The sequence below is a fragment of the Cibotium barometz genome, chromosome 11 (genome assembly GCF_041138505.1).
Source record: "Cibotium barometz isolate CiBa-2024 chromosome 11, ASM4113850v1, whole genome shotgun sequence".
In the NCBI taxonomy this organism is placed as follows: Eukaryota; Viridiplantae; Streptophyta; class Polypodiopsida; order Cyatheales; family Cibotiaceae; genus Cibotium; species Cibotium barometz.
The window spans coordinates 30,381,410-30,406,790 of NC_141056.1; the positions used below are offsets into that span (position 1 = coordinate 30,381,410).

Genomic DNA, 25,381 nt, shown 5'->3' on the forward strand with positions numbered 1-25,381 from the left:
CACCAAAAGAATGGGCGATGCCCATGGTGAAGCACTATGGCGAATGAAGCCCTTACTAAGGTAGTCAGCAAGCTGACGTTCCACCTCAGCTGCTTCAGTTGCACTAAGCCTGTACGATGGCTTACTAATTGGTTTGGTGCTCGGAATGACATCAATGCGATGAGGCAAAGCTCGTTCGGGTGGCAAACCCTCTAGCAAATCATTAGGAAAAATATCTTTAAATTCTTGTAACAGTTGTTGCAAAGATAAAGCATTAACTGGTTGCTTAAGATTATTTAAAGAGATTTTAGAAGAAGGTAAAGAGAAAGAAGGCATCGCTGAGGAAGATTCATTTGAAGAAGAAACATCATGCACATCAAACCCACTAGTTTGCGACACACAATAACAAAAATAGACTTCTTCTATTTGATTACTATGCTCCAAAAAAGAGAGTTCGGCATTACAGATGAGTGGTGTTGGGGATACATCACGTTCCCCAATAAGTAAAACATGCTTACCATTGGCCTCAAACGTAAACGTATTATGTTCATAACTCCTTTTGAGTGATGACCCTAACCCATACAACCACTCCCGTCCTAAGATGACATCCGCACGAGACATATTCATCACTTGGAAGTCAAGAACCATAGTGTGTTCTTGAACAAACACAGGCAGTTGCCGTACTAGAGTATCCCACACATCGTGATCATCCCCCTGAATGGTGGACACCACATAACAATGAGAACTCTTTGTCTCCGGCAACTTTAATTTCTTAACTAATGCATAGTTCAAGAAATTGTGCGTGGCACCATCGTCAATGAGAATACGTACTCGATGACCATAAATGGAGCCATGCATACGGACCAAATCATGTGGTCCAACTGTCTCTTGCCACATAGATGCAGTGAGATTACACTCATGCATCTCGGCAGTGTGCGAACCTCTACCGCAGAATACTTAGGATCAGCATCCAACGGAAGCGTTTGCACCATGTGTACAGCCTTCTCCTTGACCTTATCCTTATTCTTGCGAGGCAACTGTGGACAATTTTTCTTCTCATGATCACTACCTAAGCAATGATAACATAGTTTCTCCTTCTTGGCCCGTTCATAGTCTTGTGGAGACAACGGACCACTTGACCCTTTAGACTTCTTTGTGTTTTCAGTAGAATTGCTGGCAAGTTTATGCTTATTAGCATTAAATTGCGAGCCATTGAATTTGGCCGGTCTATCCATGCCCTTCTTATCCATGGTGTCATCAAAGATAAGGGCACTTTGGATAGCCGCTTCCAAAGTTTTAGGATACTGGGTTTTAACCTTTGCCTGATATTCTTTATCAAGGCCTCTAACAAACCCACGAACCTTTTGAAAGTCGTCCAAACCGTCTAGCTTGAGAATGACTTCACGGTATTTGGACACATACTAATTAAGTGTAAGACCTTCCATCTTGCACTTGTCCCAGGCTGTCCAACTCCGATCTTTCTCGTTTTGCGGTAAGAACTCCTTTTTAAAAGCTGCCTCAAACTCCTCCCAAGTCTTAGGGGGGGCGAGTTTCAATAGGTAGACTCATCCACCACTTGTAGGCTTTACCTTCAAGTGTGAGACTCATCTCAGTGGCCATAACAGCAGAGCGGGAGTGCGGCGTAAGCGATGCAAGTCCGTCCACTTGTGTAAAAATGTATGGACCGCATCCTTGTTATGATCGCGCTCTCCCATAAACACAGGTGGCTTCACGTTTTTCAACATAGCCCCTTCCTGCGTTGCAGAGAGTGCAATAGATTCTACTGTAGGATTTGGAACAAGAGGAGGCATAACTATCGGAATAGGCCCTCCACTTGCCGCCGATCCACTTGCAAAACGTGCCATAAATTCAGTAAAAAGCGTGCTCATGTTTGTGAGATTGGTATTGACATTTGTTATAGTGCGCTCAAGTGCAACTACCCTTGAAGTAAGACGCCCAAACTCTAACGTGTCTACCAAACCATAATCGTCTAGTGGACTCGCACCCCCTTCGGCATCGGTCACGTTGGCATCCCGATTAGGCGCAGCGGCCTGTCTCGCGAATCACCCACACCACCACCCAAAGGATGTGCCTCACTAACATCAGGCATATCATTCTCAAAATCGAAGTGAACATGAGACGGTTCCGCTGAGGCCATGGCATGCACGTGCTTACAAATAGAGAACGGATTACCTTAAAAAGCGAACTCCAATTGAAGCGTCGTAGAAGAATTCCTCTTGCATGCACGAAAATCGAGAAGAAATCACCACTCGAGTCGTCAATCAACACATGCATGCAAAAAAGTGTGTTGCATGTAGCATGTCGTTGAAGATCCGTCCACCAAAAACTTCCAAACTTGGAGCATAGAAAACTCCTCTCACAAATTGAAAGAAGGAAAGTTGAAGGTGAAAAGGTCACTTTCCTTGTAGTTTGTGTCCTTGGAGCTTGAGGTGGTGGGTTCAAAACCCTTCACTCCTTGGATGGTGAAGCCTCCCCCTTGTGCCACTCAAGTAAGGGAGAATTCTCGCGCGCTCGCCAACGGCGCGCCAACGATCGCTCACCGATCGCCTTCTAGGACTGTCGGACTGCCTTGGTCACCGCCTTAGGCGTGCGCTGTGGTGGTCGTGCGGGTGGCGGATAGGCGGGTGTGGGCTGTTCACGCAGGCGTCCGCTGTGGCGGGCGGCGGGTAGGCGGCGGCGCTCGCTATGGGTTGTTCACGCAAGTGTCCGTGCGGCGCGTAGGCGGCTGCCCTCGCTTCTTTTGCTGCAGCGTCGAGCTGTTTCCCGTGTAGGTCACGCCCGCCGCTGGCTCTGATACCAGTGTAACGCCTCCGCTATACGGCTGCGTCTTCCTCAAGATGCCATAGCCTGGGCGTGGAGAAGAAGAGAGGGTGGAAGTCGGTTCACCTCCCAACCATATAATGACGAGTTAGGGTTTCTCATTGGGTTTTATACCAAAACCCTAGCCTGTGTCCACACCTCCTAGCCCGGCCGCCCATCTTACTTAAGAGCCGTGCTAACTTCGATGTGTACACACATCGACCAAACCCTAGCGCCCATTAACCCTTGAACCCCGCTAGCATTAATAATACTCTCGAGACTCCGAAAGCTATTAACTTATGCTAGGGCTCGACTTCCGTAGGACCATAGTCCTGACACACACACACACACACACACACACACACACACACAACAACAACAACCACCAAAAAGAGAAGAAGAGAGGAAGGCCATGAGCTCCTACCAGTCATTATGATTGATGATCTTTCTAATGTTACCGATGGCTTCATCCATTACACATGAAGCAAAAGTCGAAGAGACTCTAGTTGTAACGCAAACCAACACCACAAAGTCACTCGTGGACTGGAGGAAAAGAGGACCTCGTGACACCAAGCTCAGTTACTTTGGGCCATATGCACAAAAATTTTAGGGGTCAATGATCAGTAAAGAAGTTCAAACTGAACACGGGAAGATCACACTCCAGTATCACAGCCCTAAATGCTTACACATACTGAAAGATACAGAGGTCAAAGGCAAACTAGAGAGAGTAGGGCTTAGAAGAATGGCTGAATGCCTCCCCCACACAATCAACATAGACTTATGTGCAGAGTACCTTAAAACTTATGATAAATCAACCAAGAGGGGAGAGTCACAAAGGTAGATGGAATAATAGAACAGGTCCTCCTCTCAAAAGAGTTGATAGGTGAGGCTCTGTGTAGCTCCCATCACTGATAAAAATACACATTCACAATATTGAGAAGACGCCCATGGAAGCAATGCTCAAAAAGAATTATTACAACTTAAATGGGGTAGAATATGAGAATATACGTGATGAAGTCACTGAAAAAACATGTCGAGCAATGTCTATGATTATGCAGGTCAAGCCAGTCAACAAATATAACAGGGTCCCTCTCAACCAAATAGCCAAAGTGCATGAAGAGAAAGAAGAAGACTGGGCTTGGTATATACACAGAGATATGGAGAACAACTTAAAGTCACACCAATCAAAGGTGTGCAACCCCTAATTGCTCACCAAGTTACTCAGTTATGCATTTGACCTTTCAATTCCTGAAAACATGCCGAAGAACAAGTCCAACAAGCTGCAGTGCCGCTCGAGCCACAAAGCATCACTCCTGAAGAGCTGCACGAAGGCCAAGCATTATTAAAGGAGACAAAGGAGATCATGCAAGAGATGAAGAAGGGGTAGCGCAAAAACAAAGACAGAAAGATGAGGGGGATAATACGAGTAGTTGCTAAGGAATCCCAGTGTTTGGAGGCAAAATTAGCATAGGACATTACATCATATCAGCAGCAGGTGCTAAAGTAACAAGAGGCAAGGGGAATAAGCCTATCTGAGGTACCAACTAGCATTGCTTCAGAATTGTCTCTACAAACACCCCCTCCAAGCCCAGTACAAGAACCTCTCCCCAATCCAGGATTCTGTTATCTCCGATCAACAAACTTCCACAGAGGTTGGTTGTGCAAGAAAGGTTCTAGTAGAAAAGGTGCCACAAGAAGCCGTGGATAAAAGGAATGAAGAGGCTCATCCGTATAACCAGAGGCTCCAGAGGAAGGTCAAGAAGCTGAAAAAAGGAAACGCGTTGGACGAACTTGAGAGCTCAAGCAAGAGAAAAAGATTGGATGATGAAGGCCACATCATTGGGCAGATTCATTTTTGCATAACATCGATTACGACAGCTTCCTATAGGAAACAATGGAAGGTCTCGATAGCTGCTCCAATTGCCATTAGAAGAATTAGAAGGGCCAACGTCTACAAGCGCTTCCATCTGGGAGCAAGAACAACGGGTTTGGCAACATGACAGAAATGCAACCTTATGGAAGCAAGTGCAAGAAGCGACAAACCAAGTACAACTGCTCAAGGAACAAATGGCCTGCAGTGCTACACACAGAGATGTCATTCTCAAGGGCCTGAAGGCTGTAGAAGAACAAGAGGCTAGATACCAGGTATTAGAAGGAAACAGCCAAGTGCTCAACAAAACCATAGTGTAAAAAATCAAAGAGAACACAAAGCTGACAATACAAGTCAAACAAGCTAAAGAGTAGCTTCAAAAGGAGGTGGCTAATGCTTAAGAAAAAGAAGAACAACAGCTCAAGGAGGCTCATGCATTGTTTGAAGTTAAAGAAGAAGGGCTGACCAAGAAAATCGCCACCCTCACTGAATTTGTTATGCCAGTTGAACAGAAAGTGGTCGATCTTCAAGCTAAAAGGGAGTAATTAAACAAAGCACATGCTGAAAAAATCAAAGCCTTAAATGAAGTAATCACTACAAAATACTTGGAAATGGATAAGATGATGGCCAACCCACAAACAAGTGCTTGATCAAGTCAATCAACAGCTAAGAAGCAGCCAGTTATTAGCCGAAGAGCAGCTATAGAGAATTGAAGCTGCTAATGCACTGGAAGTGTCGAGCACAAGAAGAAGCTACAAGAGATATGAAGAGTTGGATGTTGCACGAATGGTGCGTGAGGTTGCAATCTTTGATCTGTTGTCAAAAAAAGACTCGTGGATACAAGAATTGGAACGCTAGCTAGAAATAAGGGAAAGGACTGAAAGAACAGAACCTACAGATGACTTGAGACTACTCATTGAATGAGCCTCGGAGATAGGTTCATTTTGACGGTAATTCCTTGGGCCCCTTCTCAAACCTTAACCTTGTTTTTGTCTACACTAACCCTCTCCCTTCTTTAGTATGAGATAAACTTAACTGAAGACCTCAGTTTAGGAGATTTAACACTAATTCGCCAAAATACAGAAAGAGATGTCGATCCAACTATCATTATGGGTAAATTGGGGGTGACTTAGTACTAACGGATCCAGCTAATATATTTTTCTATCCCTTACATCCAATCATGCTAAACCTCCGTAGTTAGTGTCGGGTGTTTCAAGAATCAAACATCTTGGATAACAGTGTCGACAAACTTGACTTGTTTATGCCAAATGATATACCCGCCACACCAGCCAACTACGAGCTGGTTGCATATAGTTACCAGTGGATCATTAGTCATAGGTGGTTAGAAGTTTATAATACACACCAACATTTAAATCTCTCAGATTTTACCCTCTATCATCCATTTGGTATTATAAAGCTCTACCGCAATATACATAAACATTGAGGCAATGATGACTAATGTGGCATATAACTTTGATAAAGCACATATTGAATATTCTAATATTACCACAGAAGATCTCACTGACCTACAAGAGTTCATGAAAATTAACAAGCCCACCCACCCACCCCGTAGTTCAGGAGAGGGCCAGGAAGAAATATAAGGCTCGTCCATTCCTACTACCTATCTAGTTTTCTCTTCTATGGTAAGTAAGTTACTACACCCCTTTCCGAGTGTTACTCCTACTAACAAAACTGGGGCTGCCTGCATTTTCTCTCGACTACCTTCTATACCTTTAGATTTTCCCACTAACCCTCTCGACCCTGAGGAGATGCCGGCACCCCACTTGTCTCCACAAGGCCGCTTCAAGAGGTACACCACATTCATTCAGCCGTTTATTAACAACAATATTCTCGAGTCCTTGTCATGTGCAGATTTGTCATGTGCAGAATATGAAGGGCTCATCAAAACAGGCAACCCATTACTAAAGCCAAAGCTGATGTTCAAGGTGTTGATGCAAATCACACCTTTTGAACTAAACAGGAGAATGATGCCAGATGCCTATTCAATAGTCTCATCTACATGGCAACCATATGTGCCATATCCTCTCCGAGCACCAATTCCCGAATTAGAAGAGTTATTGCCAGTGTGGTAGGAGAAGGAACCTTATGGGTTAATGTAGCAAAACATACACAGCTAGCCAACCCTCACTTAGCATACCTGCTTGAGATCAAAATTGTTATATTTACGATCTGCTACTATTTTCGCATGTGGCAAAAAGCAAATCTGTACATACAAGAGGCGGTTATACAACCATTGTCACAGATGATACTAATCCTTGAATTGAAGATTTTGGTATACAACCCGATTGGCGTAAAGAGTACTTGACCATTCTAGAGTACAACCAACAGTACCAGTACTCACTGCCCACCACCAAACCAAAGGGTTGATCCGTTGTACAGGCTAATTAAGCAAAGGTTCACCCCAATGCAGTTCCATGATACAAAGCAACGAGATTCACATGTGTGCTACAATTTCCTAAAAAATTTTCCAACAACATTGTCAGATGTAGCACAACAATGACAACAAATGCTGACATGGATATGAGTGTGGAGCCGTAGTCTATATGCAGCTATCGTGGCAACTGTCAAGTTTTTGAAGTTGATCATGGTGCTTCTCGATCAACCAAAGGAGTGGTATGATGGCTTTAGTGTAGAGCAACTCCTTTTTGACATGAACACAGGGCAAAATGAAAGAGGCATGATGCTATACTATCATCGCCTAAGGTGTCTTCCAGGCTACATGTATATCCCCTTTAAAGATATGGTCAACACAGGGTTCTTGACCTCTCACTCTGCCTTTCGAAGAACCTTAAAAAAAGCTTCAGTGTCATGCCGTAACTTTTACATGCATGAGTTCGGCGACCAGGTCTTTTGGCCTAGGTAACAAGTTTTGAGGACAAAACCTACATCAGGTAGGGGAGGATGTTAATCCCATTTTGGATTAATAAATATGCCCCTCCATTTGAGGACATTAATAAGTGTCATAGAAAGGCACTATAAAAGTTGTACATTATGAGATATTGGCCACCCAGGGCCTTAGTTAGTAAGTTTTGGGTACCCAAGTGTGAATAAGGGCCAATTGTATATAAGGCATTTTCTCATAACTGAAGGACACAATCCCTCTCTTTCTGCTATGAGAGCTCTTGCTTGTCTTATGAGAGAGAGAGAGAGAGAGACAGAGAGAGAGTACTCTGGGACATGTTCCTTTTCTATGCATGTATGTGTGGAAGAGTGTGAGAGAGATTGCCTTGTGTGGTGGTGTGAGCTACTCTACGGTAACAGTGTAGAGGTGGAGTTTGGAGGAGTGGAGCTTCCAAAAGTGAGCTTGGGGACCTCAAGGGACGTGAGCTCGAAGCATTGGTAAGTACTCAACAATGGTTGTTGTCTATTGCTTCTTCTAATTGTGAATGGTTAGAGTTATCTCTTGGGAGGTGTGGTAGCCCATAACATGACCTCCTGCAAAACAAGAGTAATTTTAATAGCAATGACTTTGGCCAAGACCTTGTAGATGACAGTCAGCAAAGTAATGGGCCTCCAGTGATAAAACCTTTCACAAGCAGCTTAATTAGGGATAAGCTTTACCAGCCCCTCCTTTAGGTCTTTGTCCAAGTTGCATGCCTTGAAAGCTTCTTTGCATATTTTCCCAATTAGATCCTTTAGAGAATCCCAAAAGGCTATGAAAATTTCACTAATAACCCATCCCACCCTAGTGATTTTTCCTTTCCTAATTTATTAAGGGCATCCCAACATTCATCCACCTCTATGTCCCTTTCTAGCCATTTAGCCTTGTTAGGATCTATTCTATTACTAACTAATTCAAGCAGCTTATTCTCAGCTTTAAACTGAGAGTAGCTCTCAAGAATCTCACCCATGTCTCAGCAAATTAAACCTATTCCCTCAATCTCTTGCCCATTCTCATCCAATATTCTCCCCATCACCTCCTTAGAGCCCTTCCCCTCAGTTAACTTAAATAAGTGTCTATCAGGCTTCCTCTTGTTGTTGAACATTCTCCATTTATGTCTATTGTCCCCTCTCTTTGAATAATTCTCATCTTCACTCTTTAACCCTTCTTGACATTTAATATACCAAAAAATCTTATCTTCAGACAACTTTCCAGTCTATCTTTTTTTTTTGAAGATGGTTTAGAAGTTCACTCCACCTCCCTCTCTCCTATCTCTTTTCCTTAGCCCTCAGTTTATCAACCCCCCTAATTATCCCTTGCATCTCATTAGCAAAGAGTATCCATGACCCCTGGGCATCTCTCCTTTTCAATCTTTCTATGGCCTTTTCAATTTGTATCTTAAAGAGCTCATCCTTAAGCAACAGATTATTTGCTCTCAATTTCCTAGTTAGAAATCTATTCAGTGTTGTCTCTTCCCATCCCATGACATGCCAACCCATCTGAGAGGCATATGATCAGAGAGAGCTGTACTAGAATCAATTGAGACCTTTAGGGTATGAGGAACCTAAGCTGCTTGTTGCTGACTAAAAAAAGCCCTATCCAATCTAGAAGATGAACCAAAGTATTGAAGACTGAAATAAGTATGTCCAGGATCCATAACTCAATCCCCCATTTTCCATCCATCTCTCAAACCCAACCTTCCTCTCATGTCCTCCCACCTTCTCTTCTCTTGGCCTAGTAACACAGTGCTCCCCCCACATCTATCTCTCTGTTTCTCTACCATGTTAAAATCCCCCATAACAATACACTGTCTCTAAATATTCAGTTTAGAAATCCAATCCCACATCTCACTTGTGATTTTATGATTATGAGCACCATATAGGTTCACTAATCGAATCCTCTCCTCCTCAATAAAGATTTCCACTACCAAAACTCTCCCATTGGGAGGATTAGCAATAATACTAGGCTTTAAAGTACTCTTAATAATAAATATTACCCCACTAAACCCCCCCATTCACCCCACCATATAATGTATTCCAATCCTTAAACCTATCTTTTCTAGCCAATTTAGGCCCAAAAAGGTTATGCTCCTAAATAACAAGGATAGACACCTCCCACTCCTTGATTAGACCCCAAAAAGCTAAGTTTTTTTTTCTTGTCCTTAAACCCCTTAACATTCCAAGTGCATCCTTTAATCCTTAGAGACTTATTCATGTTAAAGCAGTTTCAGAAATCATATCTACTTCCTCCTTATCCCCATTATTTTCCCTTTCTTTTTGAGTCATTTTCCAAGCTTCATCCACCTGCCAGTTAAACTTCTGAATTGACGAAGTCCCACTCCCCTCACCCAAAGGACTAAAAGGATTAGAATACATAATCGGACTCAAGCTCCTGGCTAATTTACTTCTGGAGTTACACTTAAATGTCTCATTAATGACAGATCTTCTTGCTTCCTCTTTAGCCTGTCTCACGCTAGTTCTACCCTTAACTTTTTTCCACCCCACTTCCCTTGATGGTCTAGCTTTGTTCAACACTACCCCTTTACCTTTGTTATCCCCACCCCCCTCCTTGGCTATCTCCTCTCTTTTTTAGTCTTACTCTCCTCACCATTCCCCTCCTTTTCCTTCTCTTCAAACTCAGGTTTATCCAGGTTCCCGGCCATACAATTCCTAGCAATGTGACTAAAACCTCCACATTTAAAACAAGCATCCAGGAATGGACCAAATTTAAGGCTCAATTATAATTTACCCATTCCCTCTAATTTAATTTCTACTGTTTTAGGGGTTTCATTCATCGTGTTCCAGGAAATGCAAATGCCGTTGGCTTGGCGGCCTGAGGCATCATCATTAGCTAGATACAACACCGAGCCAATAGCACCAGCAATATCCCTCAGCGCGCTGGTCTCAACGAAGGAGGTAACCCCACAATCTCTACCCAAACTGGGCATGCCTCAACTAGATTCTTATTAACATCAAAGAAGGGATTGAAAGGCATTGCATGCACTAGTTTTTGGTTCATAAATAAAGGGGCTCTAGCAAACAAATCAGAAACTACTTGATCGTTGAAGAATAGAACATTGAAAAAACCTTTTCCTAGATAGAATACCTATGACACAACCCTACCATGAAAGATCTCTTCTTGCAACCATTTGCTAACATCAGCTTTCGATGGAGGCTCACCAAAAAAGAACAGAATAGCGCTATAAACCGAAAACAAGTCCACTTGATGTTCAATTAGTTCAGAGGACACCTTTAAACATACCTTCCCTCCCCTCGTTTGAGGCCTTTAAGCGTGACTGAACACCCCTTTCGCTAGCCAATCCGGCACTACCCTCTTCCGCTCTCTCTCCTCCTCCACTTGCTCACACATCCTCTTCATCTCCACAACGTTTGCCTCCCCCCATCCTACCTCTTGTTATGGAGAAATCGACTCCCAGGTCCCTTCCATGCATGCAGCTCATCAACTCCCCGTCGTACTGAGGCATAAGCCTATTGCCGCCCCCTTACCACACTAAATGATGACTATACCTCGCGTCACCTTTCCACTCGCTCCACTCTTCTAGAGCTTTGCTCTTTAAGCTAGAGGTCTTTTTGTCTACTGAAGGTAAACCTTTTGTTTTTTTAGAGGACTTATAAAAATTTTTGGGCCCAACTTTTAAACTAAAGTAAAAAAGTAAAACTAGAGACGCGAAAAAATAGTTACTAACCATCATCACTAGGTTACTTTTTGATGGACACACAAAAAATGGCAGCACAGCCATTGATCCCATGTGAGAGGGGTCTTAAAAAACTACCCAATGCCATATAGTGGCGCTGGGGTTTTATATTTGGGCAAGGCCGCAACTTGTTTTTTTCCCATGGCGAGAGTCAAGTTTTTTAGAAATGTTGTTCTAGGCCTGTAGTGAAATTCCCCTCCAAGCAAGCCAAACCACAGGAGAGTTAGGCATGAAGCCAGTGGAGATCTTCTTATGCCACATTCGCCTACACCCTTTTCTACATCCGAATGTCCAGAGGTGTTCTGCAAACTCTGTGCGGAAAAGGGCAGGTGGAGAGAGCGCTGGATGTGCTTTCTTGCATGGACACACCGGCCTCCACCAACATCTACCTCTCTCTCCTCCAGGCATGCAACAAGAGCAAGGCCCTCACTCAAGCCAAGCGAGTTCATGCACATCTTGCTCAACATAGCGTCCAGCTGACTGGCTTGCTGGGCGACTACATGGTGGTGACGCTGGCCAAATGCGGTGCCATAGAAGATGCCATCCGCACATCTCATACCTTGCCTTGCCGTACTGTCTTCTCCTGGACCGCTATCATCGCTGCCTATGTAGATTCTGGGTGTGGCGAGGAAGCTCTCAGAATGCATCAATGTATGAAAGAGGACGGTGTGGAGCCAGACCGTTTCACCTTTGTGAGCCTCTTCCAAGCTTGTGGCAGCATACCAGACCTCCAACGTGGCAAACAACTACATGTTGCTGCCTGCTGGAAAGGCTTTGCGTCTGATCTCTTCGTTGGTAGCACCCTTGTACATATGTACGGCAAGTGTGGGGCCTTCATGGAAGCAGAGCTTGTGTTTGGCGGACTGTCTGGCCGCACTGTTGTGTCGTGGAGTGCCATGCTCTCAGCATATGTTGAACAAGGCCAAGGAAAGAAGGCTTTGCAGCTATATCGACAGATGCAAGAGGAAGGCGTGACTTTAGACCAGTTGGCATCCATGTTGGCCCTTCAAGCATGTGGCACCATGGTGGAGAATGAAGAAGTTCTTAACGTGGAGGGACAACCAGCCATGGTGATGTCTTTTGAAATTGGACAGGCATTACATTCCGATTCCCGTAGGCAAGCCTTCACATCTGATGTCTTTCTTGGCAACACCCTTGTGAACATGTATGGCAAGTGTGGGGCCATTGCTGAAGCAGAGCATGTATTTGATGCATTGCCTCACCATGACGTCGTGTCATGGAATGCAATGCTCTTAGCTTATGTTGAACAGGGCCATGGGCAGAAGGCTTTACAATTGTATACACAGATACAAGAAGGCGGCATGAGTCCAGACCAGCTTACGATTGTGTTTGCCATTCAGGCATGTGCAACCCTTGCAGAAAAGGAGGAAGCCCTTCTTGCGGAGGGACAATCAATCAAGATGGTGGCTTTGAAAATCGGACAGGCATTGCACGTTGATGCCTGCAAGAAAGGCTTTCTATCAGATGGATTCGTTGGCAGCTCCCTTGTGAAGATGTATGGCAAGTGTGGGGCTGTTGTTGAATCAGAGCATGTGTTCTGTGCATTGTCCCACCGCGATGTTACGTTATGGAACACAGCGCTCTCAGTTTATGTTGAACAGGGCCAAGGACAGAAGGCTTTACTATTGTACAGACAAATGCAAAAGGAAACTGTGAGTCCAGGCCAGTTGACATCTGTACTGGCCCTCCAAGCATGTGCAACCCTTGCAGAGAATGAGGATGCTCTTCTTGTAGAGGGACGGGCAGTCAAGGTGATGCCTCTAGAAATCGGAAAGGCATTACATGCAGATGCTCGTAAGAAAGGCTTTGCATATGATGCCTTTGTTGGCAACACCCTGGTGAGTATGTACAGCAAATGTGGGGCCCTTATGGAAGCAGAGCATGTGTTTTGCTCACTGTCCCAGCACACCATTGTGTCATGGTCTGCGATGCTCTCAGCATATGTTGAACAGGGCCAAGCACAGAAGGCTTTACAGCTGTATTCACAAATGCAGGAGGAAGGTATGAATTTAGACCAGTGGACATTTGTGCTTGTCCTCCAGGCATGTGCCACCCTTGCAGAGAAGGAAGAGCCTTTTCTTGTCGAGGGACAATCAACCAAGGTAGCACTTTTACAAATAGGATCGGCGTTACACACAGACATCCGTAGGAAGGGCTTCACATCCGATGTCTTTGTTGGCAGCACCCTTGTGAGTATGTACGGCAAGTGTGGGGCCATTACAGAAGCAGAGCACGTGTTCAATGCACTGTCCGAGTGCACGGTTGTGTCATGGACTGCAATGCTCTCAGCATATCTTGAGCAAAGCCAAGGTAAGAAGGCTTTACAGGTTTACAGACAGATGCTAAAGCAGGGTGTGACTCTAAATTATGTTACACTTAACTGTGTTCTGCAAGCCTGCAGTGCAACAGGAAGCTTAGAGACATGCAAACAGCTCCACTTCGACATTGTCTCTGCGGGGTGTGATTGGATTCCCTCAGTGGCAGCCACTCTAATTCATACATATGGGAGTTGTGCAAGCATGGTAGACGCGCAGGTGTTCTTTGATAAACTCTTGGACCCTGATATCGTGTTATGGAATGCATGCATTTCTGGTCATGCCGGAGAAGGAAATTTTATCGCAAGCCTGCACATGTTTGAAAGGTTGAAAGCTGTAGGTATCAAACCCAATGAAGTAACGTTCACTGTGGTTCTCTCAGCTTGTAGCCATACTGGCCTTATTGCCAAAGGCCTTGAGTACTTTGATTCCATGAGCAGAGACTACGGCCTAACTCCGGATTTAAAGCATTATGGCAGTATGCTAGACCTCCTTGGGCGTGTAGGGGACTTTAAGGGGGTAGAGAACTTGTTGGGACGGATGCCGATGCAGGCTGATCTGCCCATTTGGATGTGCTTGTTGGGCGCTTGTTGTACGCATGGGAATTTAGAGCTAGCAAAACATGCATTTGATTTTGCAGTGAGTCTGCAGCCCAAGGAGGCTACTGCATACATTTTGATGTCAAAAATGTATGCTGATGGTGGGCTGTGGGACTTTGCAGATGGGGTGGAAAACTTCAGAAGCAAAAAGGTGTGGCCCATTGGATTTTCTTTCTAAGTGTGCGAAGAAGCATACACATCGGATGGCTTGTGACCCACCTACAGGATAGACTGGCTTGGTCAGCTAGGTGTGAATGCACAGGTTGGGCAAATCAAGTCGGCTTAGGTTGGATGAGTCAGCAGTGGGTGACAGGTGTGGTCGGCGGACAGTAGGCCAGGCAGTTGGGCAGACAATGTGGACTGGGCAGACAGCAGCTTAACAGCCCACAGCTCAGACTTAAAAGAGTCCCACAAAATTGAAGTCTCCCCCAGCAGCTGAAAGAACTGAAAGGTTACATGGGCTTCTGCCTAAAAATAGACCTCCAAGCCCTCCTCATTATCATTATGCTCTTGCTTCCTTTCCACTAGCCCTCCTCGATATCATCATACTCTTACTTCCTCTCCTCTATAGAAGCGATCTTTGGATGAACTTGAAGAGCAAGAAAAGCACAAGCAGCTAGTATTTGCATCCGGACAGTAGAATTCCTCTACAACTGGACTGAGATCAAAGCGTTAATCTCTTTTGCAACTACAAGGTAGCCATTTGTACTTGTGCTTGGTGTATGATTGGGCTTGGGCTCTTGGAATCAATACAAGTTAGTGTAGGTTACCAATGTATGATTGTGTTTTCTGCAAGTCATAGTGCCAGTAGGCTTACATGGGTAATGCTAAATATACTTGAAACCATTGTTGAATGATTTGTGATATACTCATTGTGCTTGTAAGGTCCTCGTCCTAGTTGGGCCAAGGGGATCCTTTAGATAGGCAGTTAAGTCTCATGGTCTTCGATTGACAACACCTCAATCTCTCAAAAATACAAGGATACGAGCAAATGGAGAGACCTAACTCTATCTCGTAGGGGAAACGTAGTCATTCTAAAAGGAATCTATTTCTTGGGTCAAATGGCACGTAATGTACATGATCGAGGATGAAACAATTCTTGTACTTGGTTTATAGAAGCCAATGCATTTTTTCACTTTTTTATGAGGTACAGTCGTTGGCTCGGTCCCCTAAAGCGAAACTTGTTTAGGGCCTTACTTTAACTACGGATCGCAATAAATAAATATGCTGGAAAGTTGTTCGACTGATCGGATCCACCCATCCATAGGATGGGTTTATTGGGACATCCATTTATCGACTTTCTATCCACTCATCCAATTTATTTGTGTTATTTAATTAAGTCCTAATACACTGTGAAACATATAAAAACGGGTTCTTTAACTAAAGAAGTTTCATAATGTTTCTTAAGCAATCTTTAGTGCACAAAGTTAAAAGCAATAATATTTACATTATAGTAATACTTATAGTAAATTATTTACAAAAGAGACCGTAAAACCAGGTCAACAACTAGATCCAAGTTGTCATATCCATATACATAGATATATCCAAATCAAAACGAAACCATCGATGATCTAGAATTTGGTCTTCTAATCTCAACTAGTTGGGTATATACCTCATGGATCATACTTTCTGGTCTTGTCGGTCAGTAGCGAGGGTCAAGTTGGCTTGTCGCTTCCTCAGGTGTTGTCGCTTGTATCAAACTCTCTCGTTTCTTAGAGAGAGCGTCTACTCATGAGGTAAGCTAATTTGTCGCACTAGCTTGGGTCTGTAGAACTAGGATCCGGCTACATAAGCAAGAGCGGAGTTAGCTAAGGTGGGGAGAAGATGTACCTGCGAATTTGCAATGAAACTAGCAAACATATCCATTGAAGCCAAGAAAACATTTTTTTCAAACAATTCATTGAGTGATAATATAGAAAGCAATATCAAACAACAATGATCTTCTTAGTTAATAGTCCTTGTTAATATGAAAAGAGAACTATAAAGAATTTTGGGAGCAAGATTACTCGCTTGCAATTTCACTTCTTTGTTAGTCTTACTTCAAGACACTTAAGGGGCTTGGATAACAAAAATTGTTGGTTGGTTCCTTGATGTCCCACATTTGTGTGGATGGTGGCTTGGTCTTCTTCTTTCATCTCTAATATTGGTTCACCAATCATGGCACAAGTGCGAGCACCCACCACCACCTCCTCTAGCTTGGGGGTCCCATGGCCACCTTGTGGAATAGCACCAGGATTAAAAGAGGGTCTTGCAAATGTGGGGCATTCTCTAAAGTGGCTAGCTTCATTGCAATGAAAACATCTTCGGTTCCCATAGAGCTCCATGGTAGAAATAGCGTAAGTGCAAGAGACAAAGTTGTTGGGGCATTGATCTTAGTAGTGTTATTGCGAGGATTTGGCACAGGAATCCCTTCTTGACTTGACCACTCTTTATTTCTCTTATCCAATGGCTTGTAGTTATAGCGCCAGCTCATTTAGTTGGGTTCACACTATAGAGAACCCTAGTATGTATTTGGTTGAGTACCTTTTCATATGGTGTGTACTCTTATCTTTGTATATGGTGTGTGTTCTCTTTTAGGATTTTGTGAGAGTGTGTGTGCTTGCAAGAGCTCAAGCTCTCTTCTCGCCTGCATCTGTTCATGGTATTAGAGTCTGGTACATGCTAAGGGCAGAGCTGCAAAGCAAGAGAAGCACAGGAAGCGGTACGAGGGTAAGAGCTTCAACTACTCTTCCCTATTTGTGTTGGTGACTACACCCTTGTCGGGAGCTCTACGGGAGGCACCGGCAAACGATCTCTGATTGAGGAGCTTTCTTCACGGGAGTAAAGCTATAGGGCAACTATATTGTTCTATCGGACAAAAATTTCTCGGGCCGAAAACGCGTTCGGGCGTGTTAGGACCTCTGATTTTTGGAAAGCAGGCGATTTCGAGCACTGCGACGGGTAAGTCATCGATTCTCTGCAGAACTCTGTTTTAAGAACTGCAGGAAGACAGATTGGTTGTGTAGACATTGTGTAAGGAGGTCAATAGTTGCCATTGGACGTATGTATGCACATTAAGGTCACTGGTTGTGACATTTGAGTATAATACAGTACCGCTATAGAAAATACAACAGTTTGTGTATGACAAACTAGAGTGATGTTTCTGGTAAGTTTGTGTGTCTGGAAAGATGTCAAATGATGGCATAAACCATATTGTTGATGAGAAGCTTGATAAGAACAACTTCCATAATTGGAGGTTTTGAAAAGATGCAGGGGGGAAGAGAGCTTGAGCTCTTGCAAGCACACACACACACTCACAAAACCCTAATAGAGAACACACAAGGTGAGAGGCTGAAAATCTTCTTCTTCTCTACTCAACACTCAACACACCATATACAAGAATAAGAGTACACAATAATATGAAAGGTACTCAACCAATACATACACGGGTTCTCTATAGTGTGAACCCGACTAAATGAGCTGGCGCTATAACTATGCCAGTCTCTAGAATGGCTGTCACACAGCCTGTCATCCCACTGGCCGCATATCACCCAAGATCTCACCAACCATGCCAGTGGTGTAAGTGTGGGGCCTATCCCCCAGGCGGGTCATCAGTGGCCACCGCCTCACTAGACGAGCTCGATATCTCAACACTCCCCCTCGAGCTCAACTCCATCTCATGTACACCAAGCGAAGCCCTGAATCTGCGGAGCTTCTCTGTACCCAATGCTTTGGTGAAGATGTCAGCTACCTGATCCTCTGTGCTGACATAAACAAGGTCAAGATCTCCTGCCAAGACCTTCTCTCTGACGAAGTGGTAGTCACCTCAATGCCCAAGAAATATCTGAGCTCCCCCAAATCCTTCATCTCAAACTTCTGTCTAAGCAAGATCTTTACATCAAAGATCTCTGCATCATAGTCCCCCGTAATGATCAAGTCATCTACATAGATGACAACAAGCACAACTCCTCTATCACCATGTCTCACATACAATGAGAAATCTGCATTGGCTACATGAAAGCCAATAGTGACAAGATATTCAGAAATCTTGTCAGACCATGCTCTTGGTGCTTGCTTTAAGCCATACAAGGCTTTCTTCAACCTGCAAACATGCTCGGGGTGACCCACATCCTCATAACCAGGTGGCTGCAACATATACACCCCTTCTTGCAAATCCCCATGCAAGAATGCATTCTTTACATCCATCTGATGTAAAGACCATTGCTTTGACGCAGCCACTGCTATCACAACTCTCACCGTTGCCATCTTGGCAACTGGGCTGAAAGTTTCCTCATAATCAATCCCATATGTCTGCGCATAGCCTTTGGCTACCAATCTAGCCTTGTACCTGTTTATGCTTCCATCACTGTTATGTTTAACTTTGTACACCCACTTGCATCCAATGGCTTTCTTGCCTTCAGGCAATTGCACTAAATCCCAAGTCTCATTTCCATATAGTGCATTCATCTCCTCATCCATAGCTTTCTCCCAACACACATTTCCAACAGCCTCATCAATGCATGTGGGCTCAACAACCTGCACAACCTTTGCCATATATGCATAGTGATGTGCCACATAACCATCATATGTAAATCTTTGCACAGGGTTCTTCATTCTCCCTGATCTTCGCAGCTTTTCATTCATGGCTTCCATAGCCTTCTTTACACCAGGTGTTCTCATAGCTGGGATCCCAAGCTCCTCATCAAGGCTCATATCTGAGCCACTAGACTCTCCATCAACATGAGAATGCCCTGCAGAAATGTCAGGCATACCAAGGGGCTCAACCACTTTCTCTTTTCCTTTACCGTGATGTAGTAATCACGTTTGCAGGACTGGTATTATGACACAGCCTGCCACTCCATGGTCTATCAACAGACCCACTAGATGAGGACTCTCCTGGTCCACTCAAAGACTGTGATTGCTGACTTGCATTCTGTGCAACCACACTTCCACTCACATCAGCCCCTATAGCTTCTTTTTCAGCAACATACCAGCTGCTCATCTCATCAAACACAACATCCCTGCTTACCCTCAGCTCACGTGTAGCAAGGTTATAACACCTGTATCCCTTTTGCTCAAGGGAATATCTAATAAACACACATTTTTCAGCTTTCGGATCCAGCTTAGTTCTTAGCTCATCTGGCACATGCACATATGCAATGCATCCAAAGACTTTCAGATGAGACAAATCTGGTTTTTTGCCAGTAAACCTCTCCTCTGGAGTTACATCATGTATGGCTGCAGTTGGAGTCCTGTTCATGATGTATACTGCTGTAGAAACAGCCTCAGCCCAATAGGTATGCGGCATATTTTTCTCTTCCATCAATGCTCGCGCAATCTCAGCAATGTGCCTGTTTTTCCGCTCAGCAACTCCATTTTGCTGCGGAGTGTATCTGCATGTAAACTGTCTCCGAATACCATTCTTCTTCAAAAATTCAGAGAACTCATTGGAGAAGTACTCTCCCCCTCCATCTGACCTTAGGCACTTTACATATTTCCCTGTTTGCTTTTCAACCAAAACTCTGAAATTCTGAAAGTAAGTGAACACCTCACTCTTCTCTTTCATGAAATATACCCACACTTTCCTTGTGTGGTCATCAATGAAAGTCACATAATACCTGCAGCCTCCCATAGATATGGTCTTTGTAGGACCCCATACATCTGAATGCACAACATCTAGTGCATTTCTGCTCACATATCTGTTACGTGGAAACACATGCTTTGTTTGCTTTTCCCAAATTGGCATGCTTCACATATTTTCTGCATACCTTCCACTTTAAATTTTGGCAGCCCTGTCACAATTCCTTTTGTCTGCATAGACTTCAATCTCTGCACATTTACATGTCCAATTCTTTTATGCCATATGTCTGTGTCTGCAACAACTCCTGAACCATTTGCAAACATCGCAGCACTCATTTCAGGCATGTCTACATTCAACGTAAACATTCTGCCCACTCTGTTGTCTTTTGCAACCAACCTGCACTTGTCTTTGAAATCTTCAACATAACACCCATTAGGGTTAAACCGAACCTGCAAACCCTGCTCAATCATCTGGCCAACTGAAACCAGATTCTTTGTTATGTTCGGTACATGAAGTACATCTGCAAGATACTTCACTTTGCCATCCTGCATAGACAATGGCACATCTCCAACGTGGGCAATTGGATGAGTAGTGTCATCCCCTGTTTCCACAAAGCCTGGTCTTTCCGGGTTTTTCATCTCCTTGAACCACTCCCCATGACTCGTCATGTGGTTCGAAGCGCCTGAATCCACATACCATACATTATCTTTTTGTGCTGCAACATTTTCAGACATGGCATTCACGACATGCTGCATAACAAACAACCTTTCATTATCCTCATTATTTCTGCTTGAGGATGCATAGTTGTTTTGCTGCACTTTCCCATTTTGCATGTCAGCCTGCTTCTTATAACATTCTGCCTGCACATGTCCAGGCTTACCACAATAATTGCATTCACGTGCATCATTATATTGCCTTTGCCAATTTCCACGGCCTCTTTGACTCCCCCTGCCTCTGAATTTGCCTCTTCCACCTGCGTGTTGTTGTTGTTGTTGTTGATTCTGGACTGTTGTTGTTGCTGCTGCTGCTGCTGACCATAATTCTGATTACCTGTTCGGCCACCTCCTTGACCGTGTCCACGGCCTCCTCTACCTCGTCCTCTTCTTGAACTCGTGTAGAAGGCCTGTTGCTCTGAACTGTTTTTGCTTTGTGAAGACTGTTGGTCTTCACCCAAGCTCTTCTCTTCGATAATCAGCATAGACACCAAATCTGTAAAGTTGGGAATGTTTTCCCGAGTCTGAATGGACGTCTTGAACGCCTTGTATTGTGGCCCGAGACCACGTAGACAGACTTCCACTTTGTCATCATCATCTACTGACACACCAATAGATGCAAGGGATTCCACAATACCCTTTATCTTCAGCGCATAGTCATTCACAGACATGCTCTTTTTCTCCACAGTATGAAGTTCATTCTTCAACTGTATCTTACGTGCCTTGGTATTTGTTTCATAGAGCTTTACCAAGGTGTCCCACGCCTCCTTGGGGGACTTGGCATCTTGAATGTGCCCAATCATGGTGTCCTGTATACTAATGGATAGCCAATACATAACCTTCCTGGCTCCTTGGTTCCAGTCTTTAAACTCTTTCACATCTGCACAGCAGTCGGATTTATATCCGGTATCTCCGGTGCCTCTTCATGCTCACCTTCTATGTAGTCCCAATAGCCTTTTCCCATCAGGAAATTCGTCAACCTGAACCTCCAAGCATGGAAGTTATTCTTGTCAAGCTTCTCAGCCACAATCTGAGTTATCCCATCATTTGACATCTTGCCAAACACACAATTTTACCAGAAACTGCACTCTGGTTTTTCTGCACGAATGCTGTATTTTTTGCACAGCGGTACTGTAGTACTCTCAAATGTCACAACCAGTGACTTCAATGTGCATACATACACCCAATGGCAACTGCAGACCTCTTTGCAGCACCCACAGTGTCTGCACAGTCAATCTGTCTTCCTGCAGTTCTTAAAACAGAGTTCTGCAGAGAATCGATGACTTACCCACAGTGCTCGAAATCGCCTGCTTTCTGAAAAACGGAGGTCCAGACGCGCCCGAAACGCGTTTTCGGCCCGAAAATGTCAGTTCGTAGGACTCAGTCCGTAGGACTAGATAGTTGCCCTATTGCTTCACTCCCGCGAAGAAAGCTCCTCAATCAGAGATCGTTTGCCGGTGCCTCCCGTAGAGCTCCCGACAAGGGTGTAGTCACCAACACAATAGGGAAGAGTAGTTGTAGCTCTTACCCTCGTACCGCTTCTTGTGGTTCTCTTACTTGCAGCTCAGCCCTTAGCACGAACCAGGCTCTGATACCATGAAAAGATGCAGGGGGGAAGAGAGCTTGAGCTCTTGCAAGCACACACACACATCACCACATGGTATTGGATTACTGCAGAGACAGTATGGCTTGGACATGTTGTCCAAGTATGGTATGACAGGCTGTAAGCCTATTTTTGTGCCATTGGATCAGAATGGCAAGTTGAGTGCAGATTCAGGAGAGATCTTGGAGGATCCTACTATGTACAGGAGCATAGTAGGAAGTTTGATCTACATGATGATCACCAGACCAGATTTGAGCTATGCTGTTGGGTTGGTGAGTCAGTTTATGCAGGTTCCACAAAAACCGCATTTGGATGCAGTGAGACGCATACTGAGGTATGTGAAGTCTACTTTGCATTGTGGACTATTCTATGAGACTGGGACAGAGATATGTGTACATGGGTACACAGATGCTGATTGGGCTGGTAGTATCTCAGATAGAAGATCTACCAGTGGATTCATGTTTTCTTTGGGGAGTGCTACTGTGACTTGGAGCAGCAAGAAGCAGCCTACGGTTGCTCTATCAAGTACAGAGGCCGAGTACAGAGGAGCTGCTATGGCAGCATGTGAGGTAGCTTGGTTGAGAAAGCTACTTGCAGATTTGGGTCTATCAGTGGATAGACAAGTTGTCATTTTTTGTGACAACATTAGCAGTATACAGTTGGCCAGGAACCCAGTATTTCATGCTCGTACGAAGCACATAGAGCCCTAATAGAGAACACACAAGGTGAGAGGCTGAAAATATTCTTCTTCTCTACTCAACACTCAACACACCATCTACAAGAATAAGAGTACACAATAATATGAAAGGTACTCAACCAATACATACACGGGTTCTCTATAGTGTGAACCCGACTAAATGAGCTGGCGCTATAACTATGCCAGTCTCTAGAATGGCTGTCACACAGCCTGTCATCCCACTGGCCGCATATCACCCAAGATCTCACCAACCATGCCAGTGGTGTAAGTGTGGGGCCTATCCCCCAGGCGGGTCATCAGTGGCCACCGCCTCACTAGACGAGCTCGATATCTCAACAGGTTTAGGTTGACAAATTTCCTGATGGGAAAGGGTTACTGGGACTACAAAGAAGTTGAGTATGAAGAGTCACCGGAGATACCGGAGATCAATCCGACTGCTGCAGATGTGAAAGAGTTCAAGGATTGAAACCAAGGAGCCAGAAAAGTTATGTACTGGCTCTTTATCAGTATACATGACACCATGATTGGGCACATACAGGATGCCAAGTCCCCCAAGGAGGCGTGGGACATCTTAGTAAAACTCTGAAACGAATACCAAGGCACGAAAGATAGAGTTGAAGAATGAACTTCATACTGTGGAGAAAAAGAGTATGTCTGTGAATGACTATGCATTGAAGATTAAGGAGGGTATTGTGGTGTATCTATTGGCGTTTCAGTAGATGATGATGATAAGGTGGAAGTCTGTCTACGTGGTCTCGGGCCACAATACAAGGCGTTCAAGACGTCTATTCAGACTCGAGAAAACATTCCCAATTTCACAGATTTGGTGTCTATGTTGATTATAGAAGAGAAGAGCTTGGGTAAAGACCAACAGTCTTCACAAAACAAAAATAGTTCAGAGTAACACGCCTTCTACACAAGTTCAGAAAGAGGACGAGGTAGAGGAGGCCATGGATGCGGCTAAGGAGGTGGCCGAACAGGTAATCAGAACTATGGCCAGCACCAGTAACAACAACAGTCCCAGAATTCACAACAACAACAACATGCAGGTGGAAGAGGCCAATTCAGAGGCAGGGGGAGTCAAAGAGGTCGTGGAAATTGGCAAAGGCAGTATAATGATACACGTGGATGCTTTTATTGTGGTAAGCCTGGACATGTGCAGGCAGATTGTTATAAGAAGCAGGCTGATATGCAAAATGGGAAATTGCAGCAAAACAACTATGGATCCTCGAGCAGAAACAATGAGGATAATGAAAGGTTGTTTGTTATGCAGCATGTCGTTAATGCCATGCCTGAAAATGTTGAAGTAGCACATAAAGATGATGTATGGTACGTTGATTCAGGTGCTTCGAACCACATGGGGAGTGGTTCTAGGAGATGAAAAACCTTGAAAGACCAGGTTTTGTGGAAACAGGGGATGACATTGCTCATCCAATTGCCCATGTTGGAGATGTGCCATTGTCTATGCAGGATGGCAGAGTGAAGTACCTTTTGCAGATGTACTTCATGTTCCGAACATAACAAAGAATCTGGTTTCAGTTGGCCAGATGATTGAGCAGGGTTTGCAGGTTTGGTTTAACCCTAATGGTTATTATTTTGAAGACTTTAAAGACAAGTACAGGTTGGTTGCAAAAGGCAACAGAGTGGGCATAATGTTTACATTGAATGTAAACATGCATGAAGTGAGTGCTGCGATGTTTGCAAATGGTTCAAGAATTGTTGCAGACAGAGACATTTGGCATAAAAGAATTGGACATGTGAATGTGCAGAGAATGAAGTCTATGCAGACTAAAGGAATTATGACAGGAGGGCTACCAAAGTTTAAAGTTGAAGGTATGCAAAAAATATGTGAAGCATGCCAATTTAGAAAGCAAACAAAGCATTTATTTCGTGACAGAAATGTGAGCAGAAATGCACTAGATGTTGTGTATTCAGATGTATGGGGTCCTACGAAGACCATGTCTATGGGAGGCTGCAGGTATTACACAAGGAAAGTGTGGGTATACTTCATGAAGGAGAAGGGTGAGGTGTTCACTCATTTTCAAAATTTCAGAGTTATGGTTGAAAAGCAAACATGGAAATATGTAAAGTGCCTAAGGTCAGATGGAGGGGGAGAGTACTTCTCCAATGAGTTCTCTGAATTTTTGAAGAAGAATCATATTCGGAGATAGTTCACATGTAGATACACTCCACAGCAAAATGGAGTTGCTGAGCAGAAAAACAGGCACATTGCTGAGATTGCGCAAGCATTGATGGGAGAGAAGAATATGCCGCATAGCTATTGGGCTAAGGCTGTTTTTACAGCAGTTTACATCATGAACAGGACTCCAACTGCAGTCATACATGATGTAACTCCAGAGGAGAGGTTTACTGGGCAGAAAACCTGATTTGTCTCATCTGAAAGTCTTTGGATGCATTGCATATGTGCATGTGCCAGATGAGCTGAGAACTAAGCTGGATCCAAAAGCTAAAAAATGTGTGTTTATTGGATACTCCCTTGAGCAAAAGGGATACAGGTGTTATAACCCTGCTACACGTGAGTTGAGAGTAAGCAGGGATGTTGTTTTTTATGAGATGAGCAGCTGGT

General features: G+C 44.1%; 1 protein-coding gene across 1 annotated transcript; it reads left to right on the plus strand.

Annotated features, from left to right (window-relative positions):
* Window positions 1-11,423: 11,423 nt before the first annotated feature.
* On the plus strand, window positions 11,424-14,994 carry LOC147634038 (pentatricopeptide repeat-containing protein At5g27110-like). Its single transcript, XM_086805143.1, has one exon. The coding sequence runs from the start codon at window positions 11,574-11,576 to the stop codon at window positions 14,397-14,399; it is 2,826 nt and encodes a 941-aa protein (XP_086661269.1). The 5' UTR covers window positions 11,424-11,573; the 3' UTR covers window positions 14,400-14,994.
* Window positions 14,995-25,381: the final 10,387 nt, after the last annotated feature.

Bases quoted from the DNA above. Each gene is read 5' to 3' on its own strand.
- LOC147634038 (XM_086805143.1), top strand. From the start codon at position 11,574: ATGTCCAGAGGTGTTCTGCAAACTCTGTGCGGAAAAGGGCAGGTGGAG.